This window comes from Megalops cyprinoides, chromosome 4 (assembly GCF_013368585.1).
Source record: "Megalops cyprinoides isolate fMegCyp1 chromosome 4, fMegCyp1.pri, whole genome shotgun sequence".
Lineage (NCBI taxonomy): Eukaryota > Metazoa > Chordata > Actinopteri > Elopiformes > Megalopidae > Megalops > Megalops cyprinoides.
The window spans coordinates 35,617,419-35,639,536 of record NC_050586.1 but is presented as its reverse complement, the minus strand read 5'-3'; the positions used below and the strand labels follow the sequence as shown (position 1 = coordinate 35,639,536).

Sequence of the window (22,118 nt, the reverse complement as noted above, 5' to 3'; positions counted from 1 at the left end):
AAGTACAAAGAACTCAGGTTAAATTCATTATTCACTGTAGCTATAGGAGAAATGAACCAGCTGTTTAACATCATTTAATGCTGCTTGTATTAAAGATACAAACCATGAAATGAAATGAGTTTACCATGTTTCTTGTTAACATGCCAGAGAAATCTGGATGGTGACATTTATGATGATTTTGCAATACATTGTAACTTAATTACTTGTGTATTACAACATCATGGATGTAGGACAAATTAAGAAGCAAATGGTATCTGCAGTCCACCTCCTTTCGTAGGTCTGTTTTCATTAATATTTTCCAGTGACAGGGTATCACTAGCTGGCAGTAGTAATAGTCTAAAAATTCATAATAACAGCAGAGAAACAGCTTGATATGACCCGATATGGTGACTTAAGTTGGAGCAGTGAATATATTTTGTCTGTGCCCTGCTAGTATTCCCTTTCAGAAGCAAACACAGGGATTATTGAATTTTTACAGCATTTCTCCTTGCATTGGGACTCATGAGACCTTTTATCTGTAGTCACATTTTGGTTTACTTGACAGACAGCGCAATGCTGCCAATGACACCCTAACAAATGGTTTTAACCACAGCCACCAGTACTGAGAGAAGAATCTCACACATAGCTGATATAGCAGGACCCTGTGTTACCAGAGAGTAATATGTGTTAAAGCTGGTATAGCAGGACCCTGTGTTACCAGAGAGTAATATGTGTTAAAATATACTCAAAATATTTATATCATATTACTACCACTATTACAAAGAACTGCCACTTTCAAATATACAGTCAATATATTATGAATACATTGTAGAATATATAATGCAATAAAATATATTTAATACATTACACTTCCTATAAAGCCTGTCTAAAATTTATTTTGTTTACTCTGATAGATAATATTCTGTGTAGAGAGCTTGACAGGCATTTATTTCCTTTTGAATACACATCATACATTTTTCCTTAAAACACATTTATTGGACAATCCTGCATGTCCATAAAATGCACAGTGTATTGCTTCATAACTTACAAATGGAATGGTCACATACTTTGCAGCAGCTCTCCGGGATATTGCGATGTAAAGGTCTGACATAATGTGGAATGTGGGTGTTGAGACAAACCCATTTCATGCTGGGACAGTCATGCGTGCAATAATTTTTTTTTCCCACTGACACGTGACATTTTCAAAGAAATCTAACAAATGTTCGACACAACCTAGGAGTAGCCAAGCTAGAACAGTATACACCCAACTTGTAGAACGAATATGAGATCTCTGCTTAGCCAGCACAGAGGAGTAGGATACACACAAATGGAAACAGCACGTAGTGAATGCACAGAACGGTTCAGCTGCAGCTGAACAATTGCTACTTGACACTCCACAACATCTAATTACATCCATTTAGACAATGCAGCAGGGGCGATTCTAGGACCAGACCTTTTGGGGGGCTCAGCCCCCAATGAGAATGTGACATGCATACAGTGCCTTGCAAAAGTGTTCAACCTGTGTTAACATAAGATTTACACCACAAAATATTTTTTTAAGAAAATGAAAAATGGATTATGCTGTATTCAACCCCTTTCACTTTGGCAAAACTCAATTCAATTAGGTACACAATGTTACCTTCAGAAGCAACCTAATTAGTTGGGTGGTCTATTGTAGTGTATAATAATAATGGTTCAAATGTACTGTAAACCATAAAGCCCAATTCTATCAGAATAAGAAACATTGTGACTACTTTAAAATAATAAAGTGCATCAGTTGGCTCCTTAGCTGGCAACTGTGCAAGGAGACTAGCTCAGAAAGCTAACATTATCCGATTATCTCTAGCGAACTACGTCAACTAATGTTGTTTGACACCAACATGGAACCATGGAACTATAACCAGACACTTTGTAGGTAAGGAATAAACCACCACTGACAGTTTATTTCCATAGAACTGGACCGCCAATTTAAAATTTAATTACTTAAAAATGTACTATATTAGCCTACATTAAAAATACTATACGTATACATCTAGGCTTCAGCTACTGAAACTACAGTAACATAGACCATTAACTAGAAATTTCTGATATAGCCAGCTACACAGTGTCTGCTTAGCTGGTGAAGTGGATAATGTTACATTCGGTGACTATAAGCTACATCGTACTCATTTACTGAAATGAAATTGAACGTTTCCATTTATTGTAAAAGTCTCCAAGTCTAAATTCTTGCCAAAAGGTTAAATGTTATTTCTGAGAAATTCTCCATTTTAAGTGGCAAATGTCACCGTGCATTGAGGATGTCACTTTGATGATGCTCTAGCGATGTCGTTGCTGTTAACTGTAACGTTAGGCCTATCTAATGTTATTACAATGTTGCCGTTATGTTCAGTTGTAAATGGAATCTTCAGTAAAGTCGAATGAGCTTGCGTATCAATTTCGAACGGTGATAAGGTCACTTTCACTGGAACTACTTCATAGCCGTGCATTATTACCGTGCATTTACTGGGAAATAATGCACACCCCTCCAGCCAATCAGAAACGAGTATAAACGAGTATAAACCTGTTTAAATAAAGCCATTTGAACCTGTAATTGTTATTGTTGTTGTTATTATTATTATTATTATTATTATTATTATTAGTAGTAGTAGTAGTAGTAGTAGTGGTGGTGGTGGTGGTGGTAGCAGTGTTAGTGGTGGTGGCGATGGTGTTATTGTTATATTGGATGCACATTCAGCTCCCTATTTTGCATATCAGTTAACAGAGTTTTCTTTTTTATTGTATAGTGTGCAGGTGGCCCTGTTTTATTCCCACTGGGCCTGTTGCAGCCATCTTTTTTGCAATATTTTAAACCTCAGCCTCAGAACACTCATCACTGAACTCCATTGCAACTGGAGCGGCTTCTTTATCTGTGGAATGGGCAATTATCGGTAACCACAGTTTCAGTTCCGATGTAGTTTTGGTGGTCTAGTTCCCTGAGTTCAGGCCTCTGGTAAGGTCATTCTAGTTGGCCCACTGACTTTGCGTACCCTTGTCATGTGCATGCTGTGGTTAAGTGCATGACATCACAAATGTAACAAATGTAGTTAGGATGAGTTGATGACATCAGCGCCATTCTAATAAAAATACAGTAGACTGTGTCATCTGTACCCTTGGCAAGTGTGTTAAAAGGCGGACATTGAGACACTTAGGATATGGGATGGAGTGGATGTGTGCATTTGCTGTCCCCCACTGACACACCCCCAACAGCAGGGCTGCCTTTGAGGATGCAGCCAAGAAGCCCACACCAGTGTGGTTTATCCATCTGTCACGCTGGTAGATGGGATAGAATGCATGGGAGAAATGTTCAGCATAAGGAAACACAGTACAATGTTTTTTTTTTTTTTTTTTTCTGTGCTGAAATATATTGTAATTGTGTTTGCTTTTAATGGATGACTGTATATTGTATGAATATTAATGGGTTAATGTACCTTGCTTACCATTGTAGTTGTTCAGGCACTGTTATTGATAGAGTCTAAGTATATGAAATGACTTATTGTGCAGTCGATGGTATTAATAGATAAAATTACTTAAAAAACTCAAGAAACAATGGGAAGAAAATAATGTCATACGGAAAACCCTAACATTTCCAGTGCAGCAATGCAAAGACTGAGAGGAGTGGTGAAAAAAGTGACACTCATGACATCATCCAACTGCAACTGAGCTGTGGTCCGTCTGTTGAGTACCGCGCACGACTCGCAGCGCTACAGTCTTAATACTGTGCTTCCTGGTCGAGGTCTGGTAACGGACAGAAGGGGATGTTGGGTTCGCTTTAAGACTAGCGATCGCTCTTGCTGTAAGATTTCGAAATCGCCATTGTTGCATTCAGCACAGCGATGTGGAGTGGAGATTGGGGCTTCCGGTTTGAAAGAGCCATCTATGTGAAATACATCGAGCTGCGGAGCTGTTGAGTCCTGGACCTTTTAATCTCAATCTATTGTTATCGGAGATGATATAGAGACGGTATCAGCACGGTCCGTCTGACACACCTGGGATTTCGAGACCATCCAGAGTCAGCAAAGCTCATTTCGATTTTTTTCAGGCTGTGGAATATATAATTCCTGAAAGGGGAATTTGTTTAGCAGTAAATAGTAAAGCGAGGCATTCTAGGGAGTTTTATTTCATGGGGATGTGTTCAAGGCAAGAGAGAATACAAAAAGACGTCGACATCGTAATTCAAAGGTGCAAGGCAGAGAAAGACTGCCTATTTTCTGGTGAGTTTCCCCACTTCAGTGATGTTTCCCAGCCAGGTTCCTGGTTAGTCACTGTCGTAGACTACCTAATTTTTTATGCACTTGTGTACGTTTTAAATTATACACACATACACATGAGCACATGATTAAATGTATCGTATTTTGCTCAACTTCAGTGTTAATACCTCGCAGTTCAGACGAATTTGTTTGATTCATTTATATGAAATAATCGATGAGGCGATATTGTAAGCAATAACTGATTGGTTGATTTATGGTTATTTCGCTATTAACAAAATCATTTACCACAAACAGCTGCATTGCCTGCAAGTTTACTGGTTTGAAGCAAATGGAAATGGTTACATTAAGTATACTTAAAAATGTAATAAAACATTATTATGCTAGTCATGACGTTAGGTTGTGCTTTACATGCCAACCGAATGTAGCTATAGTAGCTAACACTCAGTCGAGCTGGAGCAGCCAGATAAACACCCAAGGATTCTAAATGACCAGCAGTTTTTTTCCCTGGCACAAAACGATTCTGAAAATATTTATTAGCCATCAATCAGCCTCCCTTTCATCCATTGTCAATGGAAACCCCTTCTGATGTTGCCATGGAAACTGCACTTGTTGAAGGGGGACTTTTCCTGAGATCGTTTTATTCTCAATGTAAATTCACTGTGTTGTGCACCCTTCTCGGTTTTACCTTACGGGTCAATTATTCTTGTGTTTCAGATTTCCGATTCACAGACGCCACTTTCACATTCACTTACTCCAAGGGATCTAAAAGGTAAATATTCCCTTGTATTTATGTGAAAAGACTTATATTTAAAATTAAGGAAGTCAACATATCTGACAAGTTAAGGCTTTTGATATTTAAATGGATAGACCTATATCTGTAATTAAATGAACACACAAACCTGTGCGCTATATGTTGTCAGAGTGTAATATGCTGCCCCTTTGTATTTAATACAAGGTAGCATGAAGACATTGCATCAGTGTGCAAGTCCTTCGCTGTTTGCTCAGAATATCCTTCAAACATACCAGAAGTGTTGATATTATCATGCCTCAGAGAGGGCCTACGTGAAAGAAACAATTATACTAATAACAATGACGATAAATTTAGGAAATTAGGGTACCGACTGGCAGTTCCAGCTTTGTGTTTTATTCGATATATGTAGTAGATTCCTTTTTAATGATACAATCAGGCTGTTGTTTGTTGTATTAAAACAAAGTACATGAAGACCTGTCAGTCTTATATTACATTTTTTTATGTGCCTTATTGAAGACTGTTGCCGTAATGCTTGAGGATATTTGGTTATGCTTAAAGGCAGCCTGAAAACCACCCCTTGTGGCACAAATTAGCACACTAAAAGAAATTCTCTTTTCCAGTCATGCAAATTTCATGATAAATATGCTAATTTAAAATGAGAAGCTCACAGATTCATTTTGCCTGTGTAGCAGCACCAGTATACACAAGACAGCATCAACAAGATTTATATTATATTTAAAGTAGCAACACCTACTTTCCAGAATTCCTTCTCTCTTAATTAGAGGAGACCTTTAGTCTAGACTACATCTTCATTGCTCCGCCAAGTGATTTCTGTTTTCTAAACCCCTGTAGAATTCATTACCTTGGCCATTGCTGGCGAAGGTTCTTTCCTCTGTTTGTTTACTGGACTCAGTGATATCATGTGTGCTGTGCTGATTTTTCATTGGTTAGCGCACAGTGCATGTAATGTTCTACCTGGTTATATGATACCACCCTTAGGCTGACATTTCATATACCTTTCTCCCTTATCGAGCAGTATAGGCCTGCTGTTCTTGTTTGATTGTAGATGTTGATACAGTATGTAGGATTGTACCTTTATGTTCCTCTTCCTCCTGCAGTAGTATATGATTCTTACTGTTGAGCATGGCCTGGATATAGTCAAGTACTGTAATGGGGTGAAGATAGTAAGTTAACCACTCATAGAAGAATATTTGATTGGTAATACTAGGGGAGCGCTGAAACTTTTTGGGCCGTTGCCCATTTCAGACGTTTGCCCCGGCACATCTGCTGATAGAGATCATGATGCTTCAGTAAGAATTGTTTACATATGCAAGCAGAGTGAGAATGTACATTTCTTGGTAACTGTGCCTCCAGTGTGCCCTCGTTACTGAATGGAGTACAACCTCTTTACTTAAAGGATGACGTCACCCACAATCCGAGTATAATAGGTTGTAATATTTTGTTACTTACCTCAGTTTAGTAGATGTGCATATTGAAAAACAAGGCAGCAGAGATAGCAGAGATATCTCCATTTCCAGAGCCCAGAATGCTTTGCAAATCTGCCTGCGAATCTGGTTGTGCCTGTGAGAATAAGACTAGTGCATTGTTAAAATGGATTTAAATTCACATTTAGTACAGTACAAAAAAGGTACAAAAGCAGCACAAAAAACAGTGGGTTTATGATTATGCATTTAAGTGATAGAGAAAGAATGAGTTAACAACAGTGTGAACCGCTGCAATCCAAAGAAAGAGGCAGAGGAGGAGCAGTGCATTCGAGACTTTCTATGATAGCCTGAAGTAGGTTACATAATCATGAAAACGTTTCAAATTAGCTCATGTCCTTAGTTATCAAAACAAATGAGGGGCCTGCTATAGTAAATGTAAATAAGAACGTAGTACAGTTACAGTGAGGGTACTCTGTAAGCGTCAGATGGACACATTTGTGCAGTATAATCTGCTCTTCCAGCTTATGAGTTATTTCATAGCAAGTTCATTAAAGTAGATCTCACAGCACAGTATGAGGAGGTGGATGTCAAACAAAAATGACACTCACCCATTTTAGCGTAACACAATAATGTTGACCAAATGAATGCTATCCCATTAGTCCGTTTTATGACACACTTATAGCAATTTAATATGAGAATTTATTTATCATTAAACAAGCTTAATGGGCTGATCTTACTACATTGCTTTGATCCTCCACATTTCTAGTACGTTGGATGAAATGGTCCCAGTTGGGTATGAATTGCCGAATTCCTGGGCATGTAAAACAACCCTGCCTAACTTGCGGTTAAGTTTAACGTGGAGGTAGAAATGCATTTGAGTGCTCAATGTCTTTCTGATTTTTCACAGTTAGGGAATTGCAACATTTGAGAGAAACTGTCTAGAGTGTAGTGCTGTGGACATCTAAATCACCAACAACAGAAAATGGCCGATCACAGTCCATTGTGATAAATGACAATAATTTTTGTGTTAGTTCACTTGCTCTCCAATTCTGTGAATGATTGTAAAGGAATTTCTGAGAATGCTGCAATTGCTTCATAGATGGCAGTACTGCGGCTTGCTTTTTCTGTGCAAAAGGTAACTGATCGTTTTTCCTTTCATCATTCTAAGGACTGCAAGGTGCTCAGTTCCTCTGTGTGAATATTGCAGAGAAATCTGTGGGTTAGCTGTTGTTTTCAACTGCACTGTGAAACTTACACACCACTGTTGCTGGGGGCTAGCTTAATGAGAAGACGCACAGTGCTTTCTGTACCGCAGCTAAGCTTGTCAACTCCTTCTCCATGTTCAGTGTTCATAAACACATGTTGTAGTCTCGTTTGTGTTGCATTTTACAGGTCATAGCACTGGTCTTTAACTTTGGTGAAAAAAAAAAAATGCCATTAGCTCAGAAGTGATGGCACATTTTAACCCTTTATCTTGTTGATATCAATGCCCAAACTGTGCGTCAGTGTACCTCTGGGAATTACATAGCTTCTCACTGCATTATATTTCTTATATTGAGTGTTGTGTTTTCAGTTCCATTGTCAATTCACCTCTGTACTAAAGTGTTTAAAGGACAGGACATGTCAAAACAAATTAAATTGGCTGGTGATGTCCTGGTTCCAGGCTGTATTTTTGTCGGTTTACCAATGAAGTACCCCATGAAAGCTGGCTTCAGTGTGTGCCCTGCTGGAATATCTCAGAGACTCATTTGGCCTTACCACAGAAAAAAAAAGGTCCTGAAGCGCACCTTGAAATCATCATGAATGACAATAGCAGCATTATGCCCCATCTCTGAGAATTCAGTGATCAGAATTGGTGCTTGTTTTGGAGTGAAATGAGTGAAGCCTGAGTTCCTACGGGTGCTCATAAATGATATTATTGATGGATGGACCCCAATACAGACTGTGCTGGAAAAATAGCTTGCGTAAGGCAATTTGTTGATCAGTAGTCGCTCTGTCATTAACCAGACGTGTAGGATTATGGATGATTCTTTGCCAGTGATTTCAAATACTTGGATGACTTCAGTATCCTCTAGAACGAAAATCCAAGGTCTTGTCTGTTGCCGGGGGTGAATAAAAAAGCAGATTTTACATTTTATATAGCCTGTTCGTTCCATCACTTTTAACTGCGTTTTGGGCATGAGTGATTGTTTCCCTCAAAACGTTTTTTTTCCTTGTCTTCCATAATGGAGTTTCCCCAGGAGAACCTAAGAGAGGACTTAAAGCCTGTAGCAGAGACAAAGAGTGTTTTTTTGCTGTGCAGATTTTTTCTGAAACATTTCATCAGCATTACATAGCTTTGCTATGAGTCAGACCTGCACTCCATGGAGAAGTTTTGTTTTATATTTTTCTGGCATCTTCGAGAGGAAGGGGTTGGCTCTTTTCCCTGCTTCACTAAACGGGCTCACTCTGTGTGGAAAGCTCAAGAGTGCTGGGTACAGATCGAGGGATACCGCTGTCATCTAACCTAGAACTGCACTGCACTGAGTCTTTTCATCTTTTACATAATATTTAATCAGAAAAAAATATGCATCATTGAAGCTAAAAACCAAGCAAACAAACTTTTGAACCATTCCTTTATGTCACATGCCAGACCAGAAATGCAGTTTTGCAGTTTTTTTTTTTTTTGTAGGGTAGACAGGAAACAGTTTGGCACAGCAGCGAGCAGCCAAAGTAGTACGGTAATGCCAACCTCCTTGCAAGAAATTTTTTGCCCAATATGATCAAACTCTGTAGACTGGGGTAGGCAAAAAACAATAAAATAAGAGAAGTATAATGGTCAAGGAACTGGTAGCTGCTGCTTCTGCTAATACATTTTGTGAAGCCATCACTGTTTGCTGGTTTCCAGAATTTATTAGAATTTCCTCCTAACGATCTATCAAAAGTATTTACAATTACAATTAATCTCTTGGTGTCGGTCCAAGCCTTGATTTAAGAAGACAAAATTATTTAGCAGGCAGGCTAATAGCTCTAAAATGGCAAACATTTTTTTAAGGGCAAGCTTTTTAAAAAAAAAATTTACTACATGGATTAAATCGATTAAGAGTGATAATTCCAAATTCCAAATGGAGAACTTTGTTGAAACCAAACCAGTGAATTGACGTGTGTGAGACTAAAATGTCACAGAGTTAAAACTTGCCAATTTATTTAGCATCTAAAAATAAAATCCGGCAGCATAAGTAGGTAGAATCTTTGCTGCTTTAACACTGAAAGATGGAAGTAGTACTCACAGAATGATCTTATTAAAAATGCTGACAGGGGGAACACGCCTTGTAAGCAAGCCCAGTTAACAAGTAAATGTTTTCAGGAAGAAACAGAGCCAGGGGAGTAAGCCACTATATGTACTGTTTATTTCTCATTTTAAAGCTGTAATAAAGCTGGCAGAAGTCACCAAGGGACAGTTTTAGATCATTTGTGCACTTGAGGAACTGCCAATTCTCACGGCCGACTTGAAAAGGGGTGAGTTTAAATTCAAAGCTAATCGACAGCTGTACAAGAAAAACAAACATGTTTGATATATCAGCCAATGGAATATCAGCCAATCACTTTGCATAAACAAAATGTTATTAAGGAAAAGCATCTCTTATGAAATGTAAATCCATCATGGTGTTAAGAATCAAAGAGAATTTTGACTGAATCAGCAGTATTGTGCATAGACAGGCGGTTGAATTATTATAGTTCCTCTAAAATTTTATCCGCCATGGTGGATGGAGATACTACGCTTTGTAAGCAGGAAGACAAGTGCTAGCAGTTCTTTTTTTTGCAGTTTTGTCATTGTGGTTCATGCTAAAAGGAAACAACTCACTTCCTGATACCGGTTCATAGAAATACAATGACTTACAGAGCCAGGTGGGTTTAGAGAGTGCATTGTTTTGTGTTTGAAGATTTGCATGTTATTTATTAGAAACTATGGTGTGACGTCCTAATGTCTATTTGACTAGGAGCAGAAATATTGCATTAACATGTTTTGATCTGCAAGCTAGCAGACACCTGTTAACATTACAATACACTTTATTAACTAGTTAACTGTATAATGCACAGTTTCTAGCTGACCTCCAGAGTTACTGTCCAAAAACCAGTGTGCGAGACTTGTTTGTATGTTGTGTAATGTACAACCGGGACATTTTATTGGCATTTTAGGGCATGCTGTAGTTTGCTAAATGTCAAATTGGGTGCATTCAAATTGAACAACCCCATTAGGAACAGTACTTCCCCTGTCCACAGCTGGTGCCTGCTTAATCAGCAATGCTCACCCAGGCATAGCCTCTGCACAGAAATGCATACATTTCACGCACACTCACACACAGGTGCACACACTTACAAGATTCCATATTCAGTGAGATATGTGTGATTTAGAATTGAATTAAGGTACTAACAGACATACATTCATGTCATTCAAAACATATACAGGAATACCAGAGATGGCTTTCTAAAAATATTGATTTAGAGTATTATTGCGCTAACTGGTCATATAAATATTGGGGCTAACAGTAAGTTTAAATAATAGATTTGTATCAGCATTTTGTGTTATTTTCCCAGAATGCTTCAGGTGTTGGTTTTCCAGAGAATGTAAAGACTACAGAACACTGAAGTGGGGCACATTTGGCCAGTGTGGCAGAGAGTAGTGTGTCTGAAAACCAACCTTTGCTTTGCTGTAGCAAGACACACATCAAGCAGCGTTAGTAAGCGTAGCAAATTGCTTCATTGTAAATGTTTTCATCCAAAGAGCCTATTGAGACGGAAGAATGACATCTCAGCGATATGAAGCTCAATCGTGTCTGCAGTGGCCTCTGACTTATCTCTCGACATAGCCTGCCTGGGAGTAAGCATTTGGTTCATATCAGCAGGAAGGATGTGAGCTTAACTGCCCCACCTCCAATCAAAGCCTGCTTCTAGCGGCCCAGTTGTGCGTTGGACCCGAAAGCTAATTAATGTGTTATCAAAATACACACAGTGAGCCAGCACTTTCATTGTGCAAGTCCAGTACTTATATGAATACAGAATGTTCCAAAATGCTTAGGATGTTACCTTTAAAATGTCTAAAAAATGCTTGCGTCTGCCTACAAAATGACTTTTTCTTGGTATTTTTCTTGCTTTTTGAGATGGCATTCTTTTTTTCTGTTCAGCAGCTAGTGTTAAAAACTAATAAAAAATGTAAGTTCCTTCTGAGGTTAATGAAATAATGTTTGCTTTTTTGTATGTGGACTGCTGTTGCACAGCTTGTAAATAAATAGAGAACGGCACCTTGTGTTGTTAGTACATTACAAGAGAAGGAAAGGGTTAAATACGGAAAACTGAAGCCTTTTTGTTTTACGGTACAGTTTATTTCTTTTAACTTATGACAGACAGCATAATTCCTTTAAGTGCTTTTGTTGTTTTCAAACCTCTTCATTTTGCTTTCCACTGGCAGGAGTAAGAATGGACACAATACTGTTTCAAGATATTGTGACAAGGACTGAGAGTCTGAGACATGTGGGTTGGCCATAGAGGAAAACCTGCTATTTCTCTCTGTTTGTTTTGTTGTACATTAAGATTTTTAGCATTTCTCTTAACGCTTAATTCACCCTTTCGAAATCACGGGTTGTGCTGGGTTAAGCAACATGCTCTATGTTCCTGCAGGAGCACTGAAGCAAGATGCTGCGATATGCTAGGATATTTTTCACACTAAATATAACGGTGCACCACTGTGGAATATACATCGACTGGAGGATAGGCCATTCTCCACTGACGTCATCTGAGGGACTTGCTTACCCCACTTTAGAGGGTGTCAGAGTGGTGGGACGAGGGGATGCTGGCCAGCAAAACGTACTCTTTCCTGGTGGAATGAATCCGCTTGTGTTCTGCTGCTGTGGAGTCCTGGTCACTGTTGGCAAATGACACAGCTCAGACTCAAACCTGGGACATATAGCTCAGCCTGCTCAGAACAAGCCCCTTAATCGGCTGAGCCCCAAATTACATTTTCAAACAAACAAGTATATGCCTCGCATTGGTGATTGGTTTTGAAATATGAAAAACAGAAAGATCTGCAGCAAAATAATGTAACTGGATTACTGTGTGCTCTGAAGTTAGGTAAACACGTTTCAGTACGTCCAGGAGTAGGTCGGCATGGTGACGGGGACGTTTCCTGTGGCGGTTTGGAGGAAAGCCCTCAGAGCATCCCTGTTTCCGTGGCATTTTCCATTCTGAAATGATCTGGAATTGATTTGCCGTTGCTCTGGGAGGTCAGGTCGGGATTACCGCAGATGAAATCCATTCCGCTGTGTTTTGGAGGCAGGACACGCAAAGCAAGGATCCTGCTGGCTTGTGTGGGGAATTCACAATCTAAAAACTCAGTGCTGGCAATGTGTGTGTGCAATGCTGTGATATCCAATGCTAAGGGCATTTATAGTAGGGGGAGGAACAGCAGATACATGAACGATGTCATTGGTCTGAGAATCCCCTGACTCTGGTATTGTTACAGTATTTTACTTAGCTCTCTTTGGGAGTGTGAAAATGCATTGCTCCCACACATTATTTGAGTAACTCTTCTCCTAAGTGGTGTGGGCAGACTGACCTGAAAAGGTCTTTTTTTATTGTGGTAATTTGCAATAAATGTGCTTTTTGTTAGTTCCAGCTGTGATTTGGATTGTTAAGTAAGGCTGTATGTGTCCTTGCTGAAAGCAACCATGGTGAATGATGAGCACTCAGCTCAGTGGTCAAGTAAGGCTGTAAATATTTGTGTTTATGCAGTAACTGGTGCTCGTGACAAAATACGCATTATTTGAATTGCTGAGTGAAGCTGAAACCTAAATTATTATTATTTTTTAAGACATCTTTGTATAAATGGATAGCTTTTCAAGAAAAGCTTTCAACTTTCTTATAAAATGAGTACACTGGTATTTTTTGGAGGGATTGTGCTTGCATGCACTTCATAGCTTATCTGCATAAGTTCAATTTAATACTTGTTCTGTTATTGTAAGAACTGCTAGCTGATACGCTTTTGTGAAATCAGCCTTTAGTTGTATATACTTGAAGGTTGAAGCAGCAGTGCTACCTCTTTGGCCTGTGGTATTCCACAAAAAAAGATGCCCGTGGTATTCCTGCTGCCTACTGAAGCAACATTCTACAAAAATTTCAATACAGTGATCTGTAAGCGAATCTTGGGAACTCCTAGAATTTGTCAGATGTGTGTATTTCTCAAAGTATGGTACAAGCTGTCAAAAATCCCACTTATTAGGGCTGAAGTAGGTTGACTCTTACTGGACTAGAGTAGCACTGGACCAGCGTGCATAGTGACATGCAATGCTTGTGTAGCATCAGCCTTATCCTACATATTCTTCTTTATCCCATTCTCATGTCAATAGGTCTCATCCATGTCTGTCCATTTTTTAAAGTTAATCATTAATAAGTTAACTATTAATATTAAGATGTACAGGGGCGATCATTTATCCTTTCCCCTCCTACTGGTGAGGGAGATCATTAAGAATAATGAGGTAGACCCAACTGAACAAACTCAAAAATAACATATTGTGAGCACTCTAAGGTATTTCCTACATCCCTGTGACTAATCAGGGCTTAGCTCTGAGAAGGTGTATGCTCTCCTTAAAAAAAAAATTCAGTTGATGATTGTTAAATTTCAGTTCTATATTGTATGAACATAGTTTGCTTATGTTGCTGTGTTTCTTTTAAGTGTGTGTGTGCGTGTGTGTGTGTATGTGTGTGCGCATGTGGGTTTCATTTTATTATATATGCTGACTTTTGTGAGCAAACGGCAGATTTTTACTTTAAAAAATACCTTTCTGTTGTGTGGAGAACAAATGGTTAACAGATTCCAGTGTCACTCCAATGAGCAATCTGTATGTATTTGGCAATGTGATTCCTTACCTGTGGACGTGTTTTAACATACACCAGTTGATAAGTGGGTAAGTCAATACCACATACATCTATGGTACCAAGAGCTTTTTCTCCTGTATACAACCCAGTATGGTAAGCGCATGATACTGCAACAACCTCCCCCCGTGCAGGAGTGCTGAAGTGAGACAAGTGCAATCCTTGGATGCACTCGCATGCAACTGTAGGCTGTTTTTTTGCGCTACAAGTCACACAGCTCGCTACAGTGGAGTGGGTGCTCATTGGAGGATAGGGGCTTCTGTGGGAGCCTATTGTCAGCAAATAACATGGCCGGTTCTGAGCCTGGGCTTCAATACTGAGCCTGCACTCAAAGCAAATGCCTTACCGACTGACCCTGGACTAAGTTTAAGTCTCTTAATGAAGGCTTTTATTAAAAATGGTCTCAAACTGCATTAGTCTTGTCCTTTTTTGGTGATAAATGCAGTGATTGATTAATATTGAGACATATGGCTCTCTTGGTAAGACTCACACAGTCTTACCTCCTTTGCTGTCTGATCTCCTAGAATTCTCCAAACCAGTGATGTCCAGCCCTCTTCCTGTGGCCAGCCTGATGTGGCAGGTGCAGTCAGTCATTGGTGACCGCTCTGAAGCTAATGTCTCCTTAAATTTCCCCTGCACGGCCATTCGTTGGTCTCCGTTAGGCGCCAGGAACTCTGGGACATATTTCAGTCATAGATTACGACGACTTTAAGGAGCAGTAGATTCAGCAAATCCAATTCCCCGCTCAGACTCTTGGCTCTGATTGTGAACGATCACCAGGGCGGAGGCTTGTCCTCGAACGGCCTCCATTGTTTCACGTCAGATCTACGGCAGGCGGTCCCGACCTGAACCCAAACTGAAGGGTTTCATTACTGCCAGAGGGAATGGGGGCGGTTGAACGATGCTGAATATGATGACCGCATCATCCTGGCTCTGGAAGCCCAAAACCTTGTACAGGAACTTGTCAGCATGCCACCGAATTGCAGGGTGGCATAGCAGGTGGGAATGCTAAATTAAACCGCTGACAGATTTACACCACATAAAACCCGTGGAGCGGTGTTACCCTCCAGCATAGCATTTAATTTAATTCTATTAATTCCCTCTGCCTGAATATATTTTCACTGCAGATGGCAAAACTTCTAACCCAACTTGTAGACTTAAGCTCTATGTATGCTTGAAATATATGGAATATGAAAATTATTTTAATCACAGGTTATTACCTTGGATATTTTGGCAGCGTTGGAGATGTTGTTGGAGTAGGATGTATACTTCAGGCTGCAGAATTTGTTGTATGTGCTTTTTGGATGAAATGAAAACATTATTTACGAATAACGTTGACTGATATTCCTGCATTCAATCATCCGTCTCCAACAGGACAGTAAAAACATTTTAATTGTGTCTCCTCTTGCATGGGGAAGAGAGCACACCTCGTTAGTTTGTGGTGCGTTTATGAGCAACTGTGAGCTTGGGAAAATAAACAAGGCCACTGTCTCTGCTGATGAGAAACTGCTTTCACCTTTTCTCTGTGCCTGCCTTTTTAAAAATTCCCTTTCAAATGCAGTGCTACCTCATTGTGCTTTTGATGGGGGATGTGCCTGAGAGAGGTGTGTCAACATAAGTATTTTACGGTTCCCACATATGAACTGATGATGTCTGAGAAAAAAACTGATCAGTCTCACAGAGTGGCAAAGAATGTCTGTTGGGTTTTCCAGCAAAAGCTGACCTTGGTTTGATACCATCGCGGGTACTTGAGGGTCCTCCAAATGTATTTGTCACTCAGATGACTGTGACAGACGTTTTCGCTGGATCTTGATGCTACATTGCTGCATAGATGCTATATACAGGACGTAATCAAAATAATGGCAATGCCAAACAATATACGAATATGTATTAACTAATAAGGGGTTCGACCACCCTTTGACTTTGGCTTCACCCCTTCTTGGAATGTTGTTATATGAGTTTTGAAGCACTTCTAATGGGATGTTGGGCCATTTGAAGAATAAAAGCCTCTAGTTCTTTGAAAGGAGGTGGAAATCTACTCCATTCTCCAGAGAATGATGTTTAGATCTAGGGAATGGGGAGGCCATTGGTGATGTGTTAATTCAACCTGGTGTTCACGAGACAACTCTTGAATCCATTTAGCGAGGTGTATGAGGCATTATAATCTTGGAATGTGGGGATGTCTTGAGGAAACAATGTTTGTGCCATAGTTTGCGCCTGGTTTCCTGAAGTAGCTCGTTATTCCTTGGCCAGAGTATTATTTCTAATATGTTGTCTACCCTCTGTATATATATATGTATAGATAGATAGGTAGAGATAGGTAGATAGACAGAAATATAGAGATAGATTGAGATATATGGATGGACAGACAGATGTATAGATAGGTAAATAAATATATTCCGTACGAGTGTAAAATACACAGTAATTCTCAGAACACTGTTTACGTGTCAGAGAAGGCATTCCTCTCAGTTCTTATAGGGAGAGATGAGGCAAGAGCAGAGTTGCCAGTGGAGAGGGGTGAGAGGGTGGGGGTGTTCTGCGCACTCCACTCTTTGAAAGGACCTCCGCAAGCAACCAGGGCAGGAGGTGCCAGTTCTGTACTGGTCTTCATTTGTCACTGAGCCGAGAGCGGGGGTTGTGTACTGCAAAGTGTTCCCTCATAATGACGTGCTTTGCAAATTCAAGTGGCTGGCGAGTGACACCCGACAAAGCGATGTGGATGTATCAGAGAGGGCGGCAATTTTCTATCCTCTCCCAGTCGCGTAAATCCCGCGGACGTCAGCAGGATCGAATCACCCACGCACCGGTATACAAAGGAATATTCAGCATAAACCGGAACTCTTAGAGACAGCTATATTAAAGTGATCAATCTTGGGTCTACTGCACAAGTCGGGGGGAGAAGACCCATCTTTTTTTCTCTTACCTATGTTGTGGAAATGGGTAACAAGGCCCGGATTCAATCTAATGAGACAGGGAGCTCTGTGACTAAATTTTTCACTAATATGTCACTTCTACAGAATGAGTTATGAGTTTGCGGATTGTGAATAAAAATGTTGTGTGGGAGTAATGTTAAAAAAATGTTGATGCTTGTTTAAATCTTATCTGAAATTAAGGACAAAGCATACTGCAGTTCGACCAAACTGGGGCCCCGAGACTCACTGGGTTTTTCTTAGTAGCGAGAGAAGAGGCTGCTGATTGCAAGGGACAAAAGGCGTCATTAGAGTGCGGCCCTGTTTTGAGCTGCATCAGCACAGGTGCGAGATCAAAGGCAGCACTCTGCTTGCCATCAGCGGTCTGGCCAAAGTTTCTGCTCTGCACACGTGCTCTGGGTATATTTCATATTTCATATTTACATAAGCAATGGCGGCGCGAGCGAAAACCGTTAAACCTGTTTTTAAAATGCTAAGGGTCTGGATCGTGGTGCTTGATTACTGAGGAAGTCTAACCATTGCTTGAGTTTTTTTTTTTTTTTTTCATGTCGGCACATTCCGAGTGAGGTCTCAGAACTACTCATTCTGTAATTAACGGGCTGATGGAGATTAATGATGAGTGTACTTTCACAAGTGTATTTAGATTTGCAGCCCCTGAATGTTGATTGGAAGTAAAATGCTCTAATTGACTACATTTATTTTTTTTATGCTGGCATATTTTTTGCAATTTAGAATGGGTGCCCTCGGCTTGTGTTGCCAAATCACGTATTTATTGTTGACGGGCTGCAACTGAGGGGTGTAGGGAAGTGATACTTTCCGCCATTAGAAGATGTGGCAAGATTTGACTCAGCGTGTGCTGTGTAATTACTGTTGTCCTCAACTCCATAGGGCCAGATGCCACTTTGAATAATGTCTGTTTTGAGTGTTAACCTCCACTGTCACTATCCTGCTTGAGGTTTTGAAATGTCCCCATGTGGCAATGCAAAATGTTCAGCCTCTCTGTGATATTTCAGGTTTTTGTCAGTTTCAAGTAAAACTGTGGACCTGCAGTCCAAAATCACCTTATATATAATATGCCAGAATCTAGATAAAATACCCTTTGTTTTCTGTGGGCGTCCTGAAAGAACCTTACAATACTGTGTCTCACACATTGCCCCATATCGGTTTCCCTCAGCTCCCCTGCATTCTGCAGACCTCATTTACTTGATTGAATGTGTAATTGAGCCAACAATTTGGTTAATTAGTTTTTCAATTGTTTCTTGCCTGAAAAACACCTGGAGCGTTCAGGTTATTTGCGAAGCCCTCAGTGTAACTTGACATCCCAACTTTTTAGGAGTGGAGAAAAAATTGCAAATGTCAACACCTGCACAGCCCCCATCTGTTCTCCTCCGGTCATGCCGAACGTGTGCTTACAGTGGCGGCCTGTTTCTCCTGTGGAGTGAAAGCCAAGCACAGGGATTAATGACAGCTTTACGTTACATGGAGCAGAGCTTAATGCGTCTCTGGTTTTGTATAGATTGATTTTACGTCATCTTTAGCACAAAATCGTCTCGGTGTAGCGAGAGCTATAGAGATCAGCTCTCAGTCCACGGTATCAAGGCTTTGAGGACAAATCTCATACATTCCCCTTAACTTCATGTGTTATTTCAAAGTAGCTGTATTGCCTGTGGTATGTCCTGTACAAACCAAAGCAATGAAATAACTCAACATCTCATTAATGTTAAGACCACAAAATCAGTGTTATTAAGTCAGTGTCTAAATCAGCATCTAATTAGTATCTGCTGAATTTAGTCAGGAAGTAGGCTAATGACAAGCATCAAATGTTTTCCTGATGCGTTAGACTGGATGCCCAAAACATTTTCTGTTGAAATGTCTGTGTGGAGTTGTCTGCTTCCTTCATATATCAAATGATGTGCATCCGATTTTTTCAGTAGCCTCCAAGGGCAAGACTAAAATAATGCAGGAAGAGCCTTTCAGCTTTACAGCTGAAGAGATCTAAACCAATACTGCAGCTTTCATCATATTAGTCACTGAAGTATTTGGCATTTGGGATTTGAAACAAGGAGAGCAACTTGCAGTGTGACAGCATTGTTGGTGAAAATGTATCCATCTTTCTTTTGTCTGGCAGGGAATGTTATCTCGAGTTCATGAAGTGCAAGGCTGCTAGAAACAGTACGATGCGCTCATTTGTAGCAGTTTGTAACCGTGCTAATTTCAATCGTGCAATTTCCCAGATTATGTGGGAGATCTGGGAGAGCAGTCATGCGGAAATGAGAAGGAAAGATATACCTCAGCCTGTGCTGTGAAGGATGTGTGCTTAGTGCAGGAAGCATTATCTCTGAAGGTCTGTGGTGCTGAGAATGTAAGTTGTTTGCTGCATTAATCACGTTCCAGCGTAAGCACGTCTTGTGAAGTTAGGTAACCCGGAAATGAAATGCCTGTTGGAAAAACTTCACTAGACTTTGGTTTGAAAAGCACATAGTGGGTGCCTCATTCACGGGTATGCATCGGAAGCCTTGAAGTTCAAGAAGTTGACAAGAGCTCCCAAAGTCTTGAAATTGGTGTCAGAGACAATAGAGACAATGTTTTTCTGATGTCTTCTGATCTTTTTCTCTCTCTGGCTTTCTGTCTGTCTGTCTCTCTCTCTCTCTCTCACACACACACACACACACACACACACATACACACACACACACACACACACACACATTTAAATTTTATCTCTCACAGATATACAGTATATCCAAGGTTTACCTTTTGTGTGGTTTAACTGTCTTTCGTAGTAGTGCACTGTCATAGTCATGCACTGTCAGTTCAAGGACTGATTAATAATTTTGAAGAATGACTTGTGTGGGTAAATCTGTTGATTCCAGTGAGTGTTTCATATAGCGTACCCATTGCTAAAGTGCCTCCCTGGAAACATGTTCTAGATTTTGGTCATAAATTACAGACTAATGATTAATCTTTCCTTCTCAAAGGGTGTCCTATTCTGTGCACGTCTCGGAAGACTATCCAGGTAGGCTGTCAGTCCATGTTTACATTTCTAGTAAAAGAATTTAAAAAACTTTGATGGATAATTTATGCAGTTTCGATCTCTGTTTTGTGTAATCGCACACAAGTTGCTTAAAAACCACATAACCTATTTCAGAATAGCTATTTCCTGTCAGAGTTTACCAAGGTACACTGTCCACAAAATTTCCAGTATGCTACTCATTCACTCTGACTTAAATTTAGCCACTGAACCCGCATTACACTGACGAGAATACAGTCTGAAGATGTGACACGCAGTGCCACTTTTTTTCTCTTTTAATTACTTCAGTCCTTGTAATGAGAAGCCATCCTCAGTAATAATAAAGTGTTGTAATCACCAATGCCTGTTTTAAAACAAGACCGTCGGCCACGCACATGAAGTGAGTCTCAAAAAAAAAAGTGATTACGTTCACTTGTCCACAGAATGCTTACAGTGCATTGTGAACTTGTGGGCATGTCTAAAAGGGGAAAAACAACTATTTGAGAGTGGGTAGTTTCTGGTGAAAACCCACAGTGCTCTCTATTCTCTGGACAGTTAATCCACACTAGCTCGCCTAGTCACTACCAGGTGTTCGCTTGGCTGCCAGAGAGCGCGTTGCCACTGTGTTCCAATGGACTATTTTATTCCAAAAGAACAAATGTTTTTTTTCCCCCCACATTGGGACTCAAACACCCCTAACCACAGCGGGTTGGTGAAGACAGATATAGCATGGCCCATCTCACAGCATTCTGCAGGGAAAATTTAAATATGCAGCTCAACTTACATAAGCAGAGAAATAGTGGTTGAAAATAGTTTTTTCATTGACTACTCCACACCCCAGTAAAAGTTGTTCTGGGCCCCAGGATGAATTTATCCAGCAGTTTTTAAAATTTTATTCTTATGTGCAAAATATTGTCTCCAAAAGATTTGTATGTAGTTGCTGATAGCTGTTCTTTTTTCACAGACAACACCTACGTGTCAAATTCTGAAAATGATGATGACGTTTTAGTTACAAGAGATCCTATTCCGGTCATTTTCCACAGAGTATCAACAGGTAAGCGAGTTTGCCATACTGATGAAGTGGACTGTTGCATGACTGTCCTGCACACATCTTAATTCACTTTAAACACTTGTCTTGAACCTGTTGTTTTAAATTCTACACAAGTAATATGTATACAACCAAATCAAAGACTTATGAATTTCACATATCATTGTAATGAAATCAATGGCGCACAAATTCAAGAATGTCACAGATTGTGTTTAGTGAGCTCACACTTTTCACAAAGTGAAACAAGAGTTGTGGAGGCAAAACAGCAATCCAGTACTTGTCTACACTCTTTCCCTTTGGCGATTATTCAAAAGTGTTTATCTTTCTTCATATACTGCCTGCACATTTGACAAAAAAATGTTGACACTGCAGGCAAAGAATCCGATACCTAATAAGCAAATCTGTGTACATAGTCTGTGGGGCCTGAAGTGTATTCAGCTTGCTAATTTAGAAAGCATGTTGTCTTGGGCTCAGCACGGACTCCTCCGTAAACAGTGAATCTTATTTTTTAGTTTACTGATGTCTCAGCAGTACAACCTCATTTCGCCAAGCACCCTTTGTCGAGGGCAACATTTCTCAACTCTGGTCCCGAGGGACCACTGTATATGCTGGTTGTAGCTCCAACTGGGATAAATTAATCAGGGTTAATTAAATGGTTACTTGATTTCTGTTCTGGATATGACACCTCCTCCGGGTTATCTGGTATAAATCACTTGTAGAAGAAATGCATAACAGGGTGTGGATTTAAACTAAGAGACATAAGTGTGTGCTCTAGATAAGTACTATAGATTACTTTCAGT

General features: G+C 39.9%; 1 protein-coding gene across 1 annotated transcript in view; it reads left to right on the top strand.

The window, feature by feature from the left end:
• Positions 1-3,751: 3,751 nt before the first annotated feature.
• parp8 (poly (ADP-ribose) polymerase family, member 8) overlaps positions 3,752-22,118 on the top strand; it is a 46,118-nt gene continuing 27,751 nt past the window's right edge. Inside the window, exons 1-4 of the mRNA XM_036527828.1 lie at positions 3,752-4,229; positions 4,941-4,995; positions 20,239-20,276; positions 21,235-21,324. Coding sequence (XP_036383721.1) covers positions 4,139-4,229; positions 4,941-4,995; positions 20,239-20,276; positions 21,235-21,324 — 274 coding nt within the window. The 5' untranslated portion in view covers positions 3,752-4,138. The remainder of the gene's footprint in view (positions 4,230-4,940; positions 4,996-20,238; positions 20,277-21,234; positions 21,325-22,118) is intronic.